At 46.3% G+C, this 20,172-nt stretch overlaps 1 protein-coding gene across 5 annotated transcripts in view; it reads left to right on the forward strand.

Moving 5' to 3' along the window:
- Window positions 1–14,431, forward strand: part of LOC116941131 (amine oxidase [flavin-containing] B-like) — a 42,947-nt gene extending 28,516 nt beyond the window's left edge. For all 5 annotated transcript variants that reach the window (XM_032951852.2, XM_032951853.2, XM_032951854.2 and 2 more), the window contains 6 exons: window positions 7,622–7,781; window positions 9,466–9,610; window positions 10,515–10,572; window positions 12,205–12,302; window positions 12,474–12,585; window positions 12,781–14,431. In XM_032951852.2, the coding sequence (XP_032807743.2) occupies window positions 7,622–7,781; window positions 9,466–9,610; window positions 10,515–10,572; window positions 12,205–12,302; window positions 12,474–12,585; window positions 12,781–12,966 (759 nt within the window). In that variant the 3' untranslated portion in view covers window positions 12,967–14,431. The remainder of the gene's footprint in view (window positions 1–7,621; window positions 7,782–9,465; window positions 9,611–10,514; window positions 10,573–12,204; window positions 12,303–12,473; window positions 12,586–12,780) is intronic.
- Window positions 14,432–20,172: the final 5,741 nt, after the last annotated feature.

A 20,172-nucleotide genomic window follows, 5' to 3' on the forward strand; every position in this document is an offset into this window, starting at 1 on the left:
GTTGATTTCCTTGTCAAAAAAAATTGTTTGTTCGTTGTGTAGCGGTGGGGGAGTGAGGAGGGGGGAGAGTGTGGGGGGGCATACGAACGACTGCCAGTTTCTGTCCACCGCTGGCTGGATGAGTCAGCACGACGCTCGCCGTCATCGCGCCGATGGGTGTTGAGTGCAGGACCGCTGCCCTCTCAGCCCTGGTGACGCGAAGTTGCGCACTGTAGCACGCTGGTGGCACGCTGTTGGCACGCGCTGGTGCTGATGCTGGTGGCACGCTGGTGGCGCGCTGTTGGCACGCGCTGGTGCTGATGGCACGCTGGTGGCGCGCGCTCCCTCTCCTTGAAGATGCGCGAACGCGCCCGTGCTGATTCGCTGATAGCAGTTTCTCTCCACTGCTGGCTGAGCTGCTGCACGCTCTTGCTTGGCGTTGCTGGCCGCGCTCTTTCTCCTTGAAGATGCGCGAACGCGCCCGTGCTGATTCGCTGACAGCAGTTTCCTCCACTGCTGGATGAGCTACGCCGGCGCGCGCTCTTTCCGCTGCTGTAGTATCTGACGCTGCGCTCGCCGGCGACAGGTCAAGTTTTTCTTCTGCTGAGTGAGCCGAGTGGCACGCGCTCTCTTTGTTGAGGTTGTTGGCGGCTCTCTGACAGCAGGTTTCCTCCACTGCTGTATGACTCAAGTCGCACGCGCTTGGCCACTGGTTTGCTGAAGTTGTTGGCGGCTGCCCAAGCTTTTCCGCTGCTGGTTGAGCCACGTTGCACGTGCTTTCTTTGTGGAGATGCTCGAGCGCTCTCAGCGCTGATTCGCTGATAGCAGTTTCTCTCCACTGCTGTATGACTCACTTTCGTTGATACATCGCGACTCAGCGATCCTCGCTACTCAGCGAGGCTCGGAGCCAGCCGCTCCATGCGACTGCTCGTCCTGTGGACATCTTGACTCGCTGATCTGTCTTGACTCTTGACTTAACTTCACTGACTTTTGAAAATGCGGCTGACCGTTATATTCAAAGACAATTCTCTCTGCGCAGTGGAAAAGGGGGGGGGCGGGGTCTGTGTGTGTGAGTTCGTGTGTGTGTGTGTGTACAGATGGCTCCTGCGATAACGATCTGTTTGCCCTGGCGTGAAATTCCTCTCTCGCGCTCTTCGGGAGAGACAAAGGTGGTCGGGAGCACCTATCTCTTTATACTTTCGACTTATATTTCTCAAATACCATTTGGTCCCATGTTCGCCACGACTCGTGTTTGTAACTACGTCCTCCCGACACCTCTCGGTTTACCGAGCTTCGAATTGTTATGATGGAATTATTAAAAAGAAAAATAATTTTCATCCTGAGTTTAAGAGGTCCGTTTCCAGATTGTTGGAATCCATATCCCTTGGTTCTGTAAGGTTCTATAATGGAATATCGTTTAAGGTTAACACGTTATTATTAATGTTATATTGCAATTTCTTTAAAACTTGTTTGTCTGGTTGCCGTGTGTGGGGTGGGGTGTGTCTCCTCATCAAACCCGGCTGGCTTTTCCAGATGGTCCCTTGTGATAAGGTGTAATTCCTGCTTCTCCGCGCTGTGAGAGAGACAAAGGTGGTCGGGGTTGCTTGGGATATTGTTTAAACTCTTTCGTAAGTTTGCCCGTTTGCCTCATTCCTTCTTGATAACCTTTGATGTGACTCGGTATTTTGTTTCCAAGCTTTGTTTTAACAGTAAAAGTATTAAAGGTGAAAATCATTTGATAGCGAATTAATTATTGGATAATAATTCACTGATGTATCTGGTGGTCTGGTCTTGATTGGAGTGAGCGCGAGGACCGCTAACTTTAGCTTATTCTTGTTATTGCATTTTAAATTTGAACTGTTGTTTTAATGACAAGGGAAACAAATATATATGGTTTAACCCGTGGGCATCCTCGTTTCTGGCTTGCGGAGGGCTTCCCTCTGCGTGACCTCCCTTAGGGCACATCAAACTCTTGTTCATCTGGAGATCTTCGCAGATAGCTGCTAACATCCTCGCCTCGAGAGTTTTATTATTTCTTTATTTATTAATGGCATGTTTATGACCGACACCTGGTTTTTCGTGTGCCTGGCTTACGGGTTTTATTAATTATTTTTTTCGTTTGTTAAAAAATATATATAACGGCAAATATTATTGTTAATATCAATTTTGGAAGAGGCTCATATACAACACCACACTGGAGGACCTGTCACGGTGGCAAGATGTTAACTACCTCGCCTGGTATGCAGGAGGTCGTTGGTTTACTCCCTACTCTGATGGCTGTATATTTGGAAGTTGTATGTTCTCCCTGTGGTCATGTGGATTTTGCTCCGGGTCCTCCGGTTTTTTCCTACACATTTAGAAACATGCATTTAAAGTATTTGGCTGCTATCAATTGTCACATGATAAGCAACTTGGTTGTGCTATCATTTGTGGCCAGGTTGCTTCTGAAAAAGAGCTATACAGCTCAGTGGGCCTGACCTGGTCAAATAAAATAATTAAAAACAGTTTAGTTTAAATCGTTTATCAGCAGCCATGGCCAATTCAATGAAGGCCTGCCAAATCTGCCACCACCTCACTCAATTTTGCAATGCATTATTTCACCCAGCACCCTTTGGAGGACGTACTAAATAGAATCGCGTAAAAATCCATCAAATCCGTGGCAAGGCAGAATAATGACCAATCTATGAGGCCATGTAACTAAAATAAGCCAACAAGGTAGCCCATTAAGGAAGCCTTCATTGTGAATTTAACTCGTAGGTTTTCGTGACTAAATGTGCTTCATAATTGATGTTCAGGTCAGATCCTTCTTCAGCATCATCAGCAGTTGCCATAATTGTGGCAATTGTGTAACTACCAGCAAAACAACGTTCCCAATTGTTAAATGGTTTGCGATTGCTCTCTAATGCATCAGTCTCCAATCAAACACAAATATGTACCATACTTGATTTTTGGATCTTCTTCTGGCATATGGGAAGTATGTTTAAATCACATGTCCAAGTTTAAGTCTGTGAGCGATGCGATAGCTTCGGGAGTAGCGCGACTGCTCACTCCACCGGAGAGCGGGCGTAGGATTCATTTGTTTGCGATATGGTGGTCCATTGTCTGATTCGAGTGACCACAGTCACACTGCGGGTTATTTTTAATCCTCCACTTGTGGAGGAGGTGTGCGGATCGACCAGTTGCTGTTTTGAAGTGGTTAATGGCGCACCATAGTTTTCTTAGCATTTCAAAGCCGTGGAGAGCAATGGTGGGGTCGTCGATGAGGCTTTTATTTGGAACCTCCGCAGAACTCCATAGTGTTCACCAGTGGTCTTCAGTTGACCCCCGCTTCAAACAATTGTCTTGCGCAATCCCAGATTGGTTTCTGGGATCTCACATGGGTTCATGGAGGGTTGAGTAGGTCTTGGTGTAATGGTAGATGTAGACTTCCTCAGATATTTCCCAGTTGGTTTGATGTCGCGGGATCCCGGCAGAGGTTTGCTGGCACAATGTTGGCCAGAACCGGTAGCCACTCAGTGGGAGCGAATTTCAGTGTGCCCGTTATTGTTCTAAGGACGCCATTGATCTGGACGTTCAATTTATTTGTGTGGGTGCTTGAAGCCCAGACTGGTGTGCAGTGCCCAGCATTGGAGTGCATGAGTGCGAGGGCTGCCATGTGGAGAGTTTTGGTGGTGGCTCCCCATGCTGTACCGGCCAATTTGCATATCAGAGCCCCTCTGCTTTTAGTTTTTTCGCACACCTTTTCAAAGTGCTTTTTGAATGTGAGGCTTTTGTCTAATGTTATGCCCAAGTACTTGGGATATGGCTCGCTTTTGACAGGGTTACCACAGAAAGTCACTTCTGACTTGGCATTTATATCACAATTATTGAGATTGTGGATTGAGACAGTCGTTTTGGATGGATTCAGCCGTAATCTCCACCTTTGGAAGTAGTCTTCTAATCCAGACAAGTCTTCTGTCAGTCTGTCACTAGTGGACTTCAGGTTTGTTTCCTGAGTAACCATTTCTATGTCATCTTCTTGGTTCTTTCGGTAAAGTCACGTAGAAGGGAAATAATAAAATAATAAAAATAAAACATTATAAAATTAAATTATCACGACGTTTCGGCCACAACACCATCAGCCATCCACAGGTGAAGAAACAGAACTGTCGGAAAGACAGCGCTCCAATGAACACTGCTAAGTTTGGCAGCGTATTTTAAGCTGGGTGGGAGGAGCAGAGCGCCTTGCCAAAAGAGTTTACATATCAACAGAAGAATTTAGCATTGAAGTAGCTATGTTAATGTGAGAGATTAGCAGGATGTTAAAGTCAGAAATTAGCATGTAACTGGGAGATTAGCATGATGTTAATGTGACGAATTAGCATGCAACTGGTCACGGAAGTAGCTATGTTAAAGTCAGAGTTTATATATCAACAGAGGCATTTAGTATATTGACGCTAAAGAACTGCAACTACCCAACTATCATACAATAAACCGATGTGAAAGAATTAAATATAAACTACATCAATATCATCAATGTACTCAATATATTCTACACTAAGCTGAGCTACTAACAATAAGTCATTATACATTACACTTCTATGTCGCTAAAATTATTATAATATGCCTCCAACTAATATTTTTATTATAAACTGCCATAGACAGACCCCAACATTGAATTATACACTGCGTTACTATACACTACCCTATACTTTAGACTATAATAATATTAGACTTGCAATATTACACTATGTATTATTCTACCAACCCTACTGTATACCACACTGCTGTATATTCACTGTACAATTACGATACTATACATTACCAAATAAATTATATTAAACATTACACTGAAAGGTACTAAGAGATTAGCAAGATGTTAAGGTGAGAAATTAGCATGTAACTGGGAGATTAATATGATGTTACCTGTGCGTACTGCTGCTCTTTAATGTAGACTTATTTAAGCTTGATTTATTTAAGCTTATTTCTTCAATGCATTTCTATTATTTCGATTGCTCACGTCACGCTTTTTACTGATACGTAGTACTGCGATGCTGATTAATATGTTATACTGCTAAATACGTTGGACTTTCTTAGCTACATCCCATTGCATTTCGTCTATCGTTTTGTTACATTCGTGGGAACATCATCCATTTATATTTTGCCATACTGCACCTTTACTTTCCACCAAAGCGGGGAGCACGCAGGGAGGTTCAATGCCCCAAATATTGTTGATCTTGCTTTCTTACGGTGGGTGAGGGACATTGTTCTTCCATACCAATAAAACACCAACACACGATTTCCTGACACTAACAGAGCATACGATTCCCTACAATAACACATTTTCCTGTCGCAAGGCCAAGATGGGTACCACGTCAACATTCCTCCAGTTACAAAGCTGCAGGACAAAGACATCCTTACAAAACTCTCTCCTCTAAATAAACTTCTATTCCTTCGTAATCATGGACAGAGGAGGAAACCGCATATTATGGTGCGTCAACCTCTTTCACCAGTATGTTGTCGATGAGTATGCCAACATGGAGAGTGAGCGACTTCTTTACATTCAACTGAATCAAAGCCGCCTGCGTGTGAACAGTATGCTCATCTCTGGGATGCCATCAATGCCAAAGGAGATGCAAACGCTCACAATGTGAGCAGATTAGTTATTTTGCCTTCATCCTTCACAGCTTCACCAAGATACATGCATGAGAAGACTCAGGATGCCATGACGTACATCAGCCAATATGCCACGCCCCATCTTTTCATCACCTTCACTTGCAATCCCAAATGAAAGGAGATCCAGGTTTACCTTTATCCAAACCAAAAACCACCAGACAGACATGACATCTTAGCGAGGATCTTAAAACTCAAAGTTTATGACCTCATGATGCTTATTGCGACCAACGAAGGTGGCGTCTTTGCATAGACAAGCAGTACCTTGCACACTATTGGGTGGCAAAAACGTCGTCTTCCTCATGCTCACATTTCGCTATGGATGAGGGAAACAATTCATGAAAGTCACATTGATACATTTATCAGTGCTGAGCTACCTCACCCCCATCAAGACCCTGCCCTTTTTACACGCTTTTATTTAACTCACTCTGTCTGTTGTTGTTGTTGTTGTTCTTGTCGTTGTTGTCATTGTTGTATCCTCAAATCTTGTAACTCAATTTTTACCCACTTCCCAATGTGGTATCGACTGCAAACTTGGTATATGAGTAAGGACATCCGCCACAGAGCTCAATTAGAAAATACAAACCTCGATGTCAACTTTTCTGATGTCATCTTCAAACAGGCACTCATCCTCCTTGAGGACAAACTGCACTCCATTGGTGGAAAATACCTCACATCTATGGGACTACCAACACCCTACAGGGACAACCTGCATGTCCCTTGCTCAAGAGATCCTACGTTAAATATGCTATGATGCTTTACAGCTTCTTATATTTATTTAGGAAAACTAGCCAAATCTCATGGATGCACAAATAGAAACCACGAAAATCTTGGAAGACATTGAGACTACATATCGAGTCTTTTTTTCCTTGACGCACCTGCCAGTACTGGGAAGACTTTTGTTCTCAAACTGCTCCTTGCTAAGACTCACCAGAGAGAGAGAATTGCTCTAGCTGTGGCATCATCGGGGATTGCTGTGTAAGTCGATGTGTGTGTGTGAGTCCATGTGTGTGTAAGTCAATGTGTGGGCGTGGGTCCATGTGTGTGTGTCAGTCGCTGTGTGTGTTAGTCAATGTGTGTGCATGGCTCCATGTGGGTGTGTAAGTCACTGTGTGTGTCGATTTGTGCCAGTCGATGTGTGTGTGTACGGCGATGTGTGTGTGTACGGCGATGTGTATGTGTGTGTGAGTCCATATGTGTGTGTGTAACTCCATGTGTGTGTCTAAAGTCAATGTCTGTCTGTGTGAGTCCATATGTGTGTGTGTGCGTGTAAGTCGATGTGTTTCTATGTGTGTGGGTCGATGTCTGTGTGTAAGTCCATGTGTGTGTCTGTCTTTTTCGCCCGGGCAGCGCCGGGTACTTCCCGCTAGTTACATATATTCATTGATGTGTGTGATTGGTGCGATAGCCATAGTAAAAATGAAAACCATATAAGTTACAAAAATTAAAAATGTGTATAGGCGTCATTACGTGTTTGCTATGTGTCAATTAACAACCAGGAAAATGAGATTTTACATCTCAAATATTTTCCAGGTGAAATACTTAATTCATAAACATATACATAAAAGACTATTACGCATCTTATCTGTATAGGACAGCAGGGTGGCGCACTGGTAAAACTTGTGTCTCAGAGAAAGAAAGGCCTGGATTCAATTCTCCAATTGGGCGTCTTCTGTGTAGAATTTGCATTTTCTCCCCCCCGTTATGTATGGATGTCCTCTGGTTTCTTCCCATTGAAAAAAAACGTACAATGTAACTGGTATTACCAGAACATCCCAATGCTGAAAGATTCCCTGCAAATTTCTCAATTGAGATTACACACAGCAGAATCATTGCCCCCTACTGTGAAACAAAATGCTTTGCAGGAGCATCCTAGGAAAAAAAGTCTAGGCACTTAGTGGGGCTTTTCTGGCTAAACAAGTGTTACAGTAATATTATTGTTGTGCTGGCCTTGAAAACACAATTCAATTTGTTTGACCATGTCACGCAGGCACATTTTGCAATCAGCGCAATCCCCACCGCTCTCATAAACAAGATGCACTTTGAGCCGGCCCTGCCGCCCCTGAGGAGCCAGCTGGTGCAGCGCATGCCGATGGGATCCATCATTAAGACCATCACCTTCTACAGCACGAGCTTCTGGAAGCAGCATGGTGAGTGAGGCCACGTCAGTAGACACTGTTTATTGTGTTTTTGCCGTGTATTTCGGTTTGGGCTGACACCATGTTACAGCAATTGTTATGAACGCAGCCTCAAGTTCAAGTTAAAATCAAGGGGGTATGACCATTATTTATTTTTACTATACTTTTGATTTAAAGCTTTCGTGACTGCAGTAATTCATATTCTTAGCTCTTTCGGTAAAGTCACGTTGAAGGGAAACAATAAAATATATATAAAACAATAAAAATTCTCACGACGTTTCGACCATAACACAAACGGTCGTCATCAGGTGTGTCGGTTTGCATTAATTTATTTCTTTTTAAACGGTGTATTTATTTTAAAAAAAACGTCAGCACCACGCGCAGCGATTTGGCAGTTTATTTAGAAGGACTAGTCCATCTATGTTCTGAAAAGAGGAGGGGGGAGACGAAAAATTAATGTCTGCTGTCTGAAAGCCACCGTACGCGTGAACAATCAATTAAGACCTTGAATAAACACAAGATCCAGGTCCGTTTCAACACATTACATAGAATCCGTAATCTGGTTCCGTCTGTAAAAGATGTGATTCCGGACATACAGTACCCTGGTGTCTACAAACTAAGTTACCTCTGTGGTAGTAGTTACATTGGAGAAACCAAACGCCATGTCTCGGACCGCATTCGTGAACACAAAGCAGACCTTAAACACGGTAGGACCAACACCTCGGCCGTGGCAGATCATTGTTATAATTCAGTAGGCTCACATGATAATGACTTTTCCAAGACAGAGGTTCTTTGTAAGCCATCTGGCTACAATGAGAGATTCAGTTCATGAGGCTATCCACATATACAAGCACAGAGACAATTTCAACCGAGAAGATGGATTCTCGCTTAGCAATCATTGGAAAGATTTGATTAACCATTTCAGGTCTTAATTGATTGTTCACGCTTACGGTGGCTTTCAGACAGCAGACATTCATTTTTCGTCTCCCCCCTCCTCTTTTCAGAACATAGATGGACTAGTCCTTCTAAATAAACTGCCAAATCGCTGCTCGTGGCGCTGACGTTTTTTAAAATAAATAAATACACCGTTTAAAAAAAGAAATTAATGCAAACCGACACACCTGATGACGACCGTTTGTGTTATGGTCGAAACGTCGTGAGAATTTTTATTGTTTTATATATATTTTATTATTTTATTGTTTCCCTTCAACGTGACTTTACCGAAAGAGCTAAGAATATGATTTACTATACTTGTTTACCCAGGAAAGTCTTAAGACCTTTTCAGAATTAGAATCTTTATCGTGGAGAAATCCGATGAGTTATGAAGCTCATTTTCACTTATGTCCAGTATGGGCGGGTCAGCAAGTTACAAGAACAAACAATACAAACAACAATAGGAGTGCAAGGTAGAGAAAAGGTAAACAAGAAGGGTCTCACTAAATTTTTGCAGTTGGGAGCACGATTGCTATGAGTTTCCCACCTAAGTAGTTTTCCAGTAATGAAAAAAATCGGCAAATTTTGACTGTGATGTCAGGACACAATGGCCTAAGCTTCTTCAAAGCATGTCACAATATTTTCACGTCTACAGTAAAACAGACGACCTTATAATATTGTGTAGGTAATTTGCCCCAAGATGGTGTTGATGGAATGCTCCCCAGTAAGTGATGCTGACTTGTATGAATGTGATTTGTTTAAGGCTTCAATGGATCATGCATGTCCGACTCGGGCCCAATATCGTACTGCATCGACGACACGAAACCGGACGGGAAACACGCAGCCATCATGGGCTTCATCCAGGCAGACAAGGCGCGAGCCATGTGCCTCTTCAGCCCTGAGCAGAGGTGCAGTGCCGAGTGCCCATGGGTGGGCTCGCTGTGTGCATGCACCTGTGCTCCCTTGTGTCCTTGTGTGCATGTGAATTAGGGGTGGAGCGACGCCTCATCTCGGCGATCGGTATCGATTCATAGGACTGACAAATACGCTTTGCATCGTGCGTGTGTAGTGTCAGTGATTCGGAGACAAGGTTTGTAGGCAGCACCTTTATTATCAACATTCACAGTCTCGTCCACACACTCTCCACAGTCGCTTAGCTTAGCCTGTACACAACACTAGCCGTCTAACACTGACGGCGCTTACTGAGATAGCCAACAACTATCCTGCAACGCAATATCTAGCGAAGACGGCAGCTACGACGACGGCGACGTGACGACAGCAACGACGAGACGTGTCCACTCCCAGAACCGGCAGCTTCGAGCTCCTGCTCTCAGCTCCTTTTATCCTACCAGCGCGGCCTGGCTCCGCTCTGACTGCGCCTCCCTTCTCGAACCCACGAGCAGGTTCCAGGAGCCTCCAAATGGGGTCCTCCGTGACCCTTGCCCTAGCTCCTCCACTCTGCCAACACACCCGTGGACACGTTCACCGGCGTGTGTGCTGTCTGTCCACCACAGTTGCCGCTGCTGTCCACCAGCCGGCGCTATTACGTCGTAGGAACGAGATAGAACAAAAAGATAGGCAAAAGAAGAGCCAAAAATGATAAATCCTGAAATTATCTCAGTCCTCAATTATCGGGGGGGGGGGGGGGGGGAGGTGATTAATCGTTCTACCCGTAGTATGTATACACGTGTTGTACTCTTTCATTAGCTGTCTTGTTACAGTTATGGGGCAGAGTAAATGGTAGGTGGATTTTATTTTTGACTCTCTTGATGCTTTAAGTGACAATAAACATTCGTGTTTTTTCCTTCCCAGGAGGAAAGCGGTGATTGAGCATTATGCCAACATGTTTGGGATTCCAGAGTTTTTGAAGGTACCTGGTCAACTGTTTATAAACTAGAACATAATGTGCAATGCCATATTTGTTTTGTGGCCTTTTTGTCTGTTATTGGATGGGTAATGATTTATGTCAAGTGTCTTTTACATGCGATAAGCAACTTACTGTATTTTCCCGCATATAACCCGCGGGGTATACCACTTTTTACAAACAAAACAAGACCCTGCGGGGTATATGGAGGTGCGGGCTATCCCAAAAATATTTTACACGTGTGACATTTCATAACTCGTTTGATGTTTTCATGGTAGGACTATCCACTATGCAACACTTACCTTTGACTAAAGCACTGCTGAATAAACCACTCACACTAAAATTGCACATGTTATCACGTTTTAAATTATTCGAATTGTTTGAAGTGGGCGCACTTTGTTTACCGTAATACTTTCAGTGGCTGTAGGGGGGTGCGAAAGTTTCAGCTGAGGCTATGGATTGGACAATGGGAAGGGCTTTAACAAGCGTCTACCAGACGCGGAATCATAATTGCCGAGTCCCTTAGGCCGCTGCTATTGGCTGAGCACTATACAGTCGCGACCATGAGCTTTGTTTCAAACTTCCAATGGCTTTGTTGCCACGAGGCAATGGCGTTACCGTAGTGCCGCTATTGTCTGCGCAGTGCGCAATCTACCAGTGCTAAAACTGTACAGGGGTAACTACCGGTCCAGCAGCTGTAATATGATGAGGTCGAATGCTGGTAAGCGTAACAGTACGCTTACTTATCTACCAGTCATGTGTTACTTATTTATTGGATATTTACTTTTGTTACTTGTTTACTGTTTTAAGTTCACTCGTTTCCGGTTAGCTTGATTTCTTTGTGCACGTTATGATTTTAATGTTAACAATTGATAGTGGAATGTATTACAAATGTAAACTTTGTATTTATATGAGGCGAATTCACTTGATGATGTGTTGTGCTTTATCATCACTGATAGTTACTTTTTTTATTAAATATTTCACCTGGGAAATCCTTTCATATGGAACAGCTTATTGGAACGGTATCCAGGCCATCCGGTGTCTCATACGTAGCAAATACATAATGACGCATATGCACACATATTACATCTATGACTTATTAACTTTTAGTTTTCAAATCTCAACACTGCATATTTCTATAATGTAGCACAATCACACTCTCATTCAGACACAGATCTGCTTCAACATAGAATGATCTCCCAGATGCAAAAAATGCCACCAGTCTGGAATTATTTAAACAATTAGTGGAGGAGCATCAGGTGGTCTCAATGCGCATCTGGCCTGGAACAGGTGCCGTGATGATGTCACTGCCACTTAGTGGCGAACAACGGGTGTTGTTGTGTGTGTTCGCTGTAATTACGAACCTGGCGACCCAGGTTTGATTCCTGCTTAAGGCCAACACCAGTGACGATTATCTGAACCAGTCCTGGGCCTCCCCTAGGTATACTCAGCCTCAAATGAGTACTTGGTGTGGTGTGTAAAAACATCACCACTGGGGAGACAAAGGCGGTCGGGTGCAGTGCTGGCAACCCACCTCGTGTACCGTGCCACCCTTCATAGGTGCTCGCTAACAACACTCGCCCCAACAGACTGTTAAGTCTATATGGGGGATATTTGTCTTTGTGTGTCTATGCTTAGCCTGTGGGCTACCTCGAGAAGAACTGGATGGAGGAGGAGTTCTCAGGAGGTTGCTACGTCAGCTGTTTCCCACCGGGGGTTCTCACCAGCTATGGAAAGTATGGCATGACATCTCGTTTTTAAAAAAATCACAGCAAAGTGGTGCCTCGTTCTAAATTTAAACACGTACTTACATTGTTTATGAATGGGTGGATCATTTCAAAGTTCATCTGCACTACTTTCTGTGTTCCCCTGCCCTGCACTGTGCTCACAAACACGCATGGTCCCAGGGTGCTGAGTGAACCATTTGGCAGGGTGTTTTTCGCTGGGACAGAGACGGCCTGGGAGTGGGCAGGCTACATGGATGGGGCGATCCGTGCTGGGGAGAGGGCAGCTCGCCAGGTCAACGCACATTGCACTCCACGCAAACCACATCAGTTGTGTTAGTGTTGTGTAGTGGGTCCAACTGAGTCGCAGACGTTGTTCCTTTTGGAGGCAACACATTTATTTGTAACACAAAAGGGGTAACGGCCCCTTCACCCGTTAAATGTATTATCAAATCCCGTTAATGTTCTCTACATGTCTGTTTCTGCGCAGGTATTGCATGCTCTTGGTCACATCCCTGAGGCCGCGGTTTGGGAGAACGAGCCTCCCCTGCCCTCGTACACGCCCGGCCACTCCCCCTGCCTCAGCTGTCTGCTCCCATCTGTGCAGACGGCACTCTGCGCCACAAGCGTCCTCATTGCTGGGGCCATTGCTTACTTGCTGCAGTCGGGTGCCTGACCACACGACTGGCTCCTGCTCTGCCCTGGATGCTGTGCTGTCCAGATCAAGATGTCATCATGGCCAAGTCTTTGATAACCACTACAGCTCCTTGCCACCAATGCTTTATACCCTCCACCAGTTCCTGCAGTTGCTGTACAGTAGACCCACAGCCTGCCCTAATGGTATCTCACCCACCATGTGGCCTTCGGTCCTCCCCTTGGTTGCCAGACTTGTCGAGACCACTCCAATATCTATGTCGGCAATTGGCCCTCCCCCATCCCGCACACATGTTCCACCCCCTAACAGTTTCCCAAATGTGTTGTCAGAGCACCGTTCGAAATAAAATCAAACCTTGCTTTCTGGAAAATCACGGTTGATTTGCTGTCATGATGTCTATTTTATAACCTAGCTGATTTGGTCTAAAAAATGTTGGTTAAAAAGTGATTTGTAACATCCAACAATACTGGATGTTTCTTCCAATGTCATCTTGTTTAAGCACCCTCATATTACGTCACATTTGAATTGTGAACCTTTGCATAAGGAATGATTCACTTTGGTTGCCTTGGGTGTAACGATACATCGATTTATATCTAATTAATGTCTTCTATATGTTTATTTTCTAATGGTTTCATGTGACCCCTTCACCCAATAGATGTTGCTACATTCACCATAATGCTTTTGAAGTTGCGGTTGGTGGTTCACACAATCATTTGCTGAGACTCCCAGTCCACAGGGCTACATCGCAGCCAGTTGATGGCTGTTTATTACTGGTACCCTGCTTTATTCCCACATACTGAAGATTTTGCTAATATGCCAGTGCAAGATCCTCCTACAAAAGGTCTTGCAACTTCATGGGGCTATTCATAAAATGAGTATCACTTGCAGCTGTAAACAGAAGATGAGAACCAATGCCTCAATACTCATTTAGTGTCCTTAAAATATTTATATAAATGCAATTTAGCTTCTAATGATATTCATAATAAGACTGTAATAGATAAACGAAGCAAATAATATTTTATGAATAATTGTGTAGAAGAGTATGATGACGTGACGTCATGAGCGCTGTAAAACGCGATGATGTCATGTCACGGGATATACTTAAGGGGGACCCCGTGACGAAAGGGGGGGGGTCATTGTGGGAACCCGGGATGGGGAGCGTCTGAAAGGAGGTCTCTCTCCTGCTCGTGACCGGACGGTTTTGGCAGATCTCCCGTCCGGGTTCTACGAGTAGAGAGCCAAAGATATAGCCAGGGGTAGGGCTCTCAGAAGTCTGTAAGAGCCGGCTAAGGTTACGTGGGGTGCTGCTCTCCTCGGTCGGGCGGTGTTGGCTGAACCCCCATCCCGGCCCGAGTGAGAGAGCCCAAGAGATAGCCGAGGCTAGGAACAGATAGAGCCTGAGGTCCGAGGGAAGGACCGAGTGTAGGGACACCCATCTCTGGTGTAAATTGTTATCCCGTTGTTAATAAACTGGCGCAAGCACTTACCAAGAGTTGCGTCTTCGAGTCATTCTGCACTACATAACAGTGAAACAATGTTTCTCCTATCCGAATCAACAAAGCAATCTCTGCTAAAACACGACAGAGAACTCTGCTCACACCCAAACACCCGGAGTTCAATGCTGCTGAGTGGCCATTCTGTAAATTTTAACCAAAAGTACAGACAAAGTTAACATTGGCTTTAAAACTAATCCAAAAATGCCTTCTATGTTTCCCATCATAACGTTTTAATCACCTTCTGATTGCTACATATACTGTACACTGATTCAACTACAGTTACCAAAACAACAGTTCAGAATCGGAATCATTCATCCCGGAGGAATCCAATAAGCTATGAAGCTCTTTTTCACATGCCCAGTAGGGGCGGGTGAAAATCGCGACAGCTGCTCGCAGCAGACGTCACAGCTGTCGCGATTTTCACCTGGAGACGGGCGCTTGTGTTGCGTGCGAAACGTGATTTATTTTATTTCCACCTACGTGACTTTACCGAAAGAACCATAGAGTAAAGAGATGCTCCATTTAATGAATAAGAGACAAGCCAAGAGGCGCCGAGTAGACACTGCATAACGACTAAACTATGTTTATATAGATAATAGTTTTTTGCCTTTTGTTTCATAATACATTTTATTTATATAACCCCTTTTGCTGATTTTTTTTTAAGTGTTACACGAACAGGACAGGTGACATGTTATCACGTAAAGCAACCATAAACACATGAAAAGACATAGGTTTACAATTTATGAGTAACACTCTATCTCCACAATATACATAGACGATAAATGTATAAACTTAAATATCTTGGGAACAGTAGCCAATCATTTGCTTTAATTGTCATATTTGAATTCAGCACATCAAAATCTATCACAAACAGCACATTTCATCTCTGAAGCAGACGTCTCAAAAATTGTAGACCAGTGAATGATCAGAGCACGGATTTTTTTTGCATGTTCAACACACGTGCGTATGGTTAATGCTCACAGGATTCCTAGCAAAAAGGTTTCTATTTGGTGTTTGAACATCTTAACACCGGTTTTATTGCCAGAAAGGGTAAAACCTATTCTTATTTTTTCAAGGACTGTACTTGTATGAAAAAGGTAAGATATATATAGACTGAAATGTTATATCCACAGCATTGCAAAGCGGGACACCGTATTCAACGTGTGCAGATTTAGCACTTTAATTTAAATCATTATCAACAATCATAATTGTAACATTTTGGCAATGAAAATAGGGATAATCATTACAGCATTTAATTCTAAATAATGATCAAGGTTCTCACCTGCTCGCATAATGTGAACATAACCATGTTGCGCTCAGCGCGTCGTAACGGGCGTGACAAAGCATGCAACAATACTATTTCCTACGATTATAATTATTTAAATAATAGCAAAAGTAGGCATGTTTGTACTTGTTGGTCTTGCGCTAAGGAAGAGGGAAGCAGTGGCTGCTCCGGTGCCATGACAAGCGGCAATATAAGCGCGCCTTTCATTTTCAGCGGCTCACCAACAGCCGCTCTGATTGGACAAGACGTTTGACCTCGTAGCTGGGAATGACCATTCGTGATTTGAAATTGGGGGCAGAATGTATGAGTATTAATTATAAAAATTAAGTCAAAAACACGAATAGGCCCAGGATCGGCAGGACATCGAACGTTTTTTTTCAAGGTAAACTTGAATTGTCATGCGAGACGAGTCTGTGTAGAAAATTTCAGCTCCTTAGGCTTCATAGATCCAAAGATATTAAACATCAAATATTTGAAAGAATATAAAGACAACACAGCAAGTTCAATAAAAGTGTGTAAACACTAGCTATATAGCTCAGTGGGCTTTACCTGGTAAAATAAAAGTTTTTTTGTTTGCACTTGAGACTAATTTATTGTGGCAATTAAAACTGAAGGATGCATTGCCAGCCCTTTCCATTCCAGGGTGTGGGTATGGATGAGGTGGTCCTTAAGGGTGGTGAAGGCCATCTGGCAGGCCTCTGTCCACTGATAGGGCTTCTTAGGGGAAGTGAGTTGGGTGAGGGGGCGTGCAATCTCGCTGAATCCCTTAACAAATCGACGATAATAGGTGGCTAGCCCCAAAAATGACCTGATCTCCGCCAGGTTCCTCGGCCGTGACCATTCCACTACAGCGCGTACCTTTTCCGGGTCGGTGCACACCCCTGCCTCGCTGATGCGGTGTCCGAGGTACCCTACCTCGCGCTGCGCAATATGGCACTTACGTGGCTTGAGCTTGAGATGGGCTGCTCGCAGTCGCTGGAACACCTCCCGTAACCTGGGCCAGTGCTCAGACAGGGACCTACTGAACACTATCACGTCATCCACGTAAATTAGGCACTATTCCAATTGCAAGCCTCGCATCACCAACTCCATCAACCGCTGGAACGTCGCAGGCGCGTTAGTGAGTCCGAGCAAAAGCACTCGGAACTCGAACAGTCCCATCGGGGTGGTAAATGCGGTCATGGGCCGATCCTCCTCCGCGATCCCCACCTGCCAGTACCCGGATGCTAGATCGAGGGTGGAAAAATACCGCGCCCCCGCGAGGCTGTCAAAGGTGTCGTCGATGCGGGGGATGGGGAAGGTGTTGGCGAGGGTAACCGTGTTCAGCTTTCGATAATCAACACAAAAACGGATCGACCCATCCTTTTTCGTCACCAGTACAACCGGCGCAGACCAGGGGCTCGCTGAGGGCTGGATTATTGTTATCGCGGAGCATATCCGCGACTGCCTCTTTAATCTGGGCCTGTTCGGGTGCACCCACTCGGTATGCGGGGAGTTTAATGGGTCGGGCGGCACCTGTGTCAATTTGGTGCTTAACGAGGTCTGTCCGGCCCACATCCGAATCGTGCTCACTAAACACGTCGGTGTACTCCGGCAGTAACCCTCGCAGCTGATCAGCCTCCCGCTTAGGTAAATCTTCCCAGGGTACATGTAGCGCGTCAAGCAGGGGGATGACCTCTGAACTGGGAGTCGGACCAACTCGCCATGCCAGGTCCTGGTTGTCCTCGGGGCAGCAGGAGTCCTCAGCCCAGAGGGCAAACACCGAGCTGCTAGAGTGGCGTGCGTGCAGGGGGTACACTGTGGCTACTGTGGTGCACCGTCGCAGCGTTGCTGGGGTACTGTGGAGGTTCATAAACAGTCGGTCCCCGTCTGCATTTACTATCGTGGCTGACCCCACAACCCCGGACCGTGCCGCCAACTCCGGGTGAGGAGTCAGCATTACTTCACCCGATGGTCGGGTGTTTCCACCGGCACCAGCATCTCCGCGAGAGGCCCGATGGTGACGGCCGACACCAGAGTAGCGGCCACGGATGTGAAGCGGGGGCGATCCGGCTCTTGTCCCAGGAACGGAATGCGCTCCCTGCTGCCTTCCATGGTGGCACATCGCTGGCAGGGCTGTACATTTAGCCACAACTTTTCCAGGTGGTCGGTACCTTTAATATACTCATGGCACAACATGCTCGACACGTCTAATTTTTGGTCACACACCTGGTGTCCGAGACGGACCTCCAGGGTGACCCTCCCCAGCAGTCCCATCCCAGCTCCACTCACAGTGTGCAGTGCGCAGTCCGGGGCCTGTAGGCGGCCCACGTCAACCCCGACCATGTTGCAGTGTGCTGCGCTCACGAGCGATGCTACCGCCCCCGTGCCCAACAGAATCTGGGTACGCCGCCCATTTACCTGCCCTTCCACCAGCGATGTGGCCCCCATGATTCCCGCCACCAGCTCCCGCAGCCAGTCACCCGCAGTCGCCGCGTCCTTGGGTGTCGTTGTCCGTATCTGCGTGGAGGTCACTCGCTCACCATTATTATTGTCTATTTGTGTTGGGACCGTGTCGCTTGCACCCCTAGTTGGTCCGCTCTCTAGGCGGCGTTGGCGTATAACCCTGGCGCGTGGGCGATCTGGGGACAGTCTCTCACGAGATGCCCCCGATGGCCGCATAGATAACACGCCCGGGGAAGGGTGGCGGCTCCGTAGGGGGCCCCCTACCCACTCCCCCTCCCGATACGCATCTGCCCAAACTCTCACTCTAATCGGGACACCCATCCATTTATCCCCCCTACCTCGACATGGAATGTCTCCACTATAGACCGCAGTTTCTCCATATTTTGGTTTCCCTCCTCGCATATATCCCTTATGTCCGTTTGTATCTCTGCTACCCATCTCGAGGTTGTTTCACGGGGCCCCGGAGGCTCCCTCGTCCCCCCCCCCCCCTTACCGTCCTGGCGAGTTCCTCCTCCTCTGGAAGAAAGCTAGCGATGGCGCGCTCCCGTCCCAGCCCTCGGAACTGCGTGCGCTCTTTAGCGAGTCTCTCGCGTGCAAGTGCGTGCTCAACAAGGGCGTTAAATGGGAGGCGCACGCAGCTCACATCCGGCTGATACACACTACCTGGAGGAGGAATATTTCGCGAGGAGAGCCTAGCCTAAATCTGCCTATGAACTCAGCTACACAAACGCCCTACCAGGTACCTTGAAGCGGGACTCGCGGCGTCCCATGGACGCTGAGAGAGTCGGAGGGAGGAGAACAAGAGAAGACTTGCCCAATCATTGTGTCTCGCAGCAGCACTCGCTGGCATCACATGGATGCTGTGAACGGCTTGAAGAGGCAGGACGGGAGGGAGTGGGTCACGAGATTGTAGAAAACTGAACTGAAATCGTCCGGACCCCCCCCCCCCTTTATTCTCTAAACTTCAAAGGCCCAGGGTGATGTCATACCGCGCAGCCAATCGTACGCTTACTTGCGCCCTCGCGCTCGTTTCCTCGTCCTTCCTCGAGTGCCGCGGAAGGGCTCTTGCGCTTTTGCCTACTCAATATGCCGCCCTCCGTCCCCTTGTATTTTTGTGTCCTTCTTGCTAAATGTTCCATCCTCCATTCTCCCCTTCCAGTTGTACCTCATTGCAGTTGGCCCAGGGAACCTTTCCCTTCTGCGCCCATCACATTTAAGCCAATTTAGGGGCACCGCAATGTAACCTGTCCTGTGAGGGTCAGCCAATCTCCTGGCACCAGGAAACCGTGGGACTCTCCCTCTAGGGGCCCTTCAGATTAAAACCCAATGTGCCAGGCAATCCCCCGCTAGGACACTACGTGGGTGCAAGTGCGGCGTGTGTGCGTGTGCTCAGGGTGGGGGCCGGCAGGGGATCGCGGCGTTTGCAGAGTTGCTCCGCGGTCGTGGCACCACAGTTTTTTTGTGGGGTGACGCCACCTCACGAGGCCTCTTCACGCAATTCCAAGTTCTTGGGGGTTTCATCGGCTTGCATATCCGTTTCTTGGGTTCTAGTCTTTCATTGCTTGGGTTTATGTCGCAGCGCCGTGTGTTTCACTTCAATTTCTTGGGGTTGCCTCGTGCACGTGGAGCCACGAGCGGATCAAGTGGACTGAGATGCCCTCTGTCAGGAGGTGCAGGAGATGCATTACTCCACATACCTCATCATCAGTATCATCAGCAGCAGCCATGATGAAGGCCAACCCGTTGCATTATTTCATGATCCTTTGATGCAACAATCCACCTAGCATCAGCATACGAGCAGATATCATCGCTGCATCTCCCCAGTGAACTTTCACTCAGATGCATAAATAGGACTTTGTAAGATTCTGCAAATGTGTACATAGTTGTATGGCAGTTACCCCTTTGTGTTACGTGTTGATGTTACAATAAAAGTGTTGCCTCTAAAGAACGTCTGCGACTCAGTTGGAATCACTACACATACACACCTCTATCTGGTGCTGG

The sequence above is a fragment of the Petromyzon marinus genome, chromosome 10 (assembly GCF_048934315.1).
Source record: "Petromyzon marinus isolate PM22_M1 ecotype Great Lakes invasive population chromosome 10, UKy_Petmar_22M1.pri1.0, whole genome shotgun sequence".
NCBI lineage: Eukaryota > Metazoa > Chordata > Hyperoartia > Petromyzontiformes > Petromyzontidae > Petromyzon > Petromyzon marinus.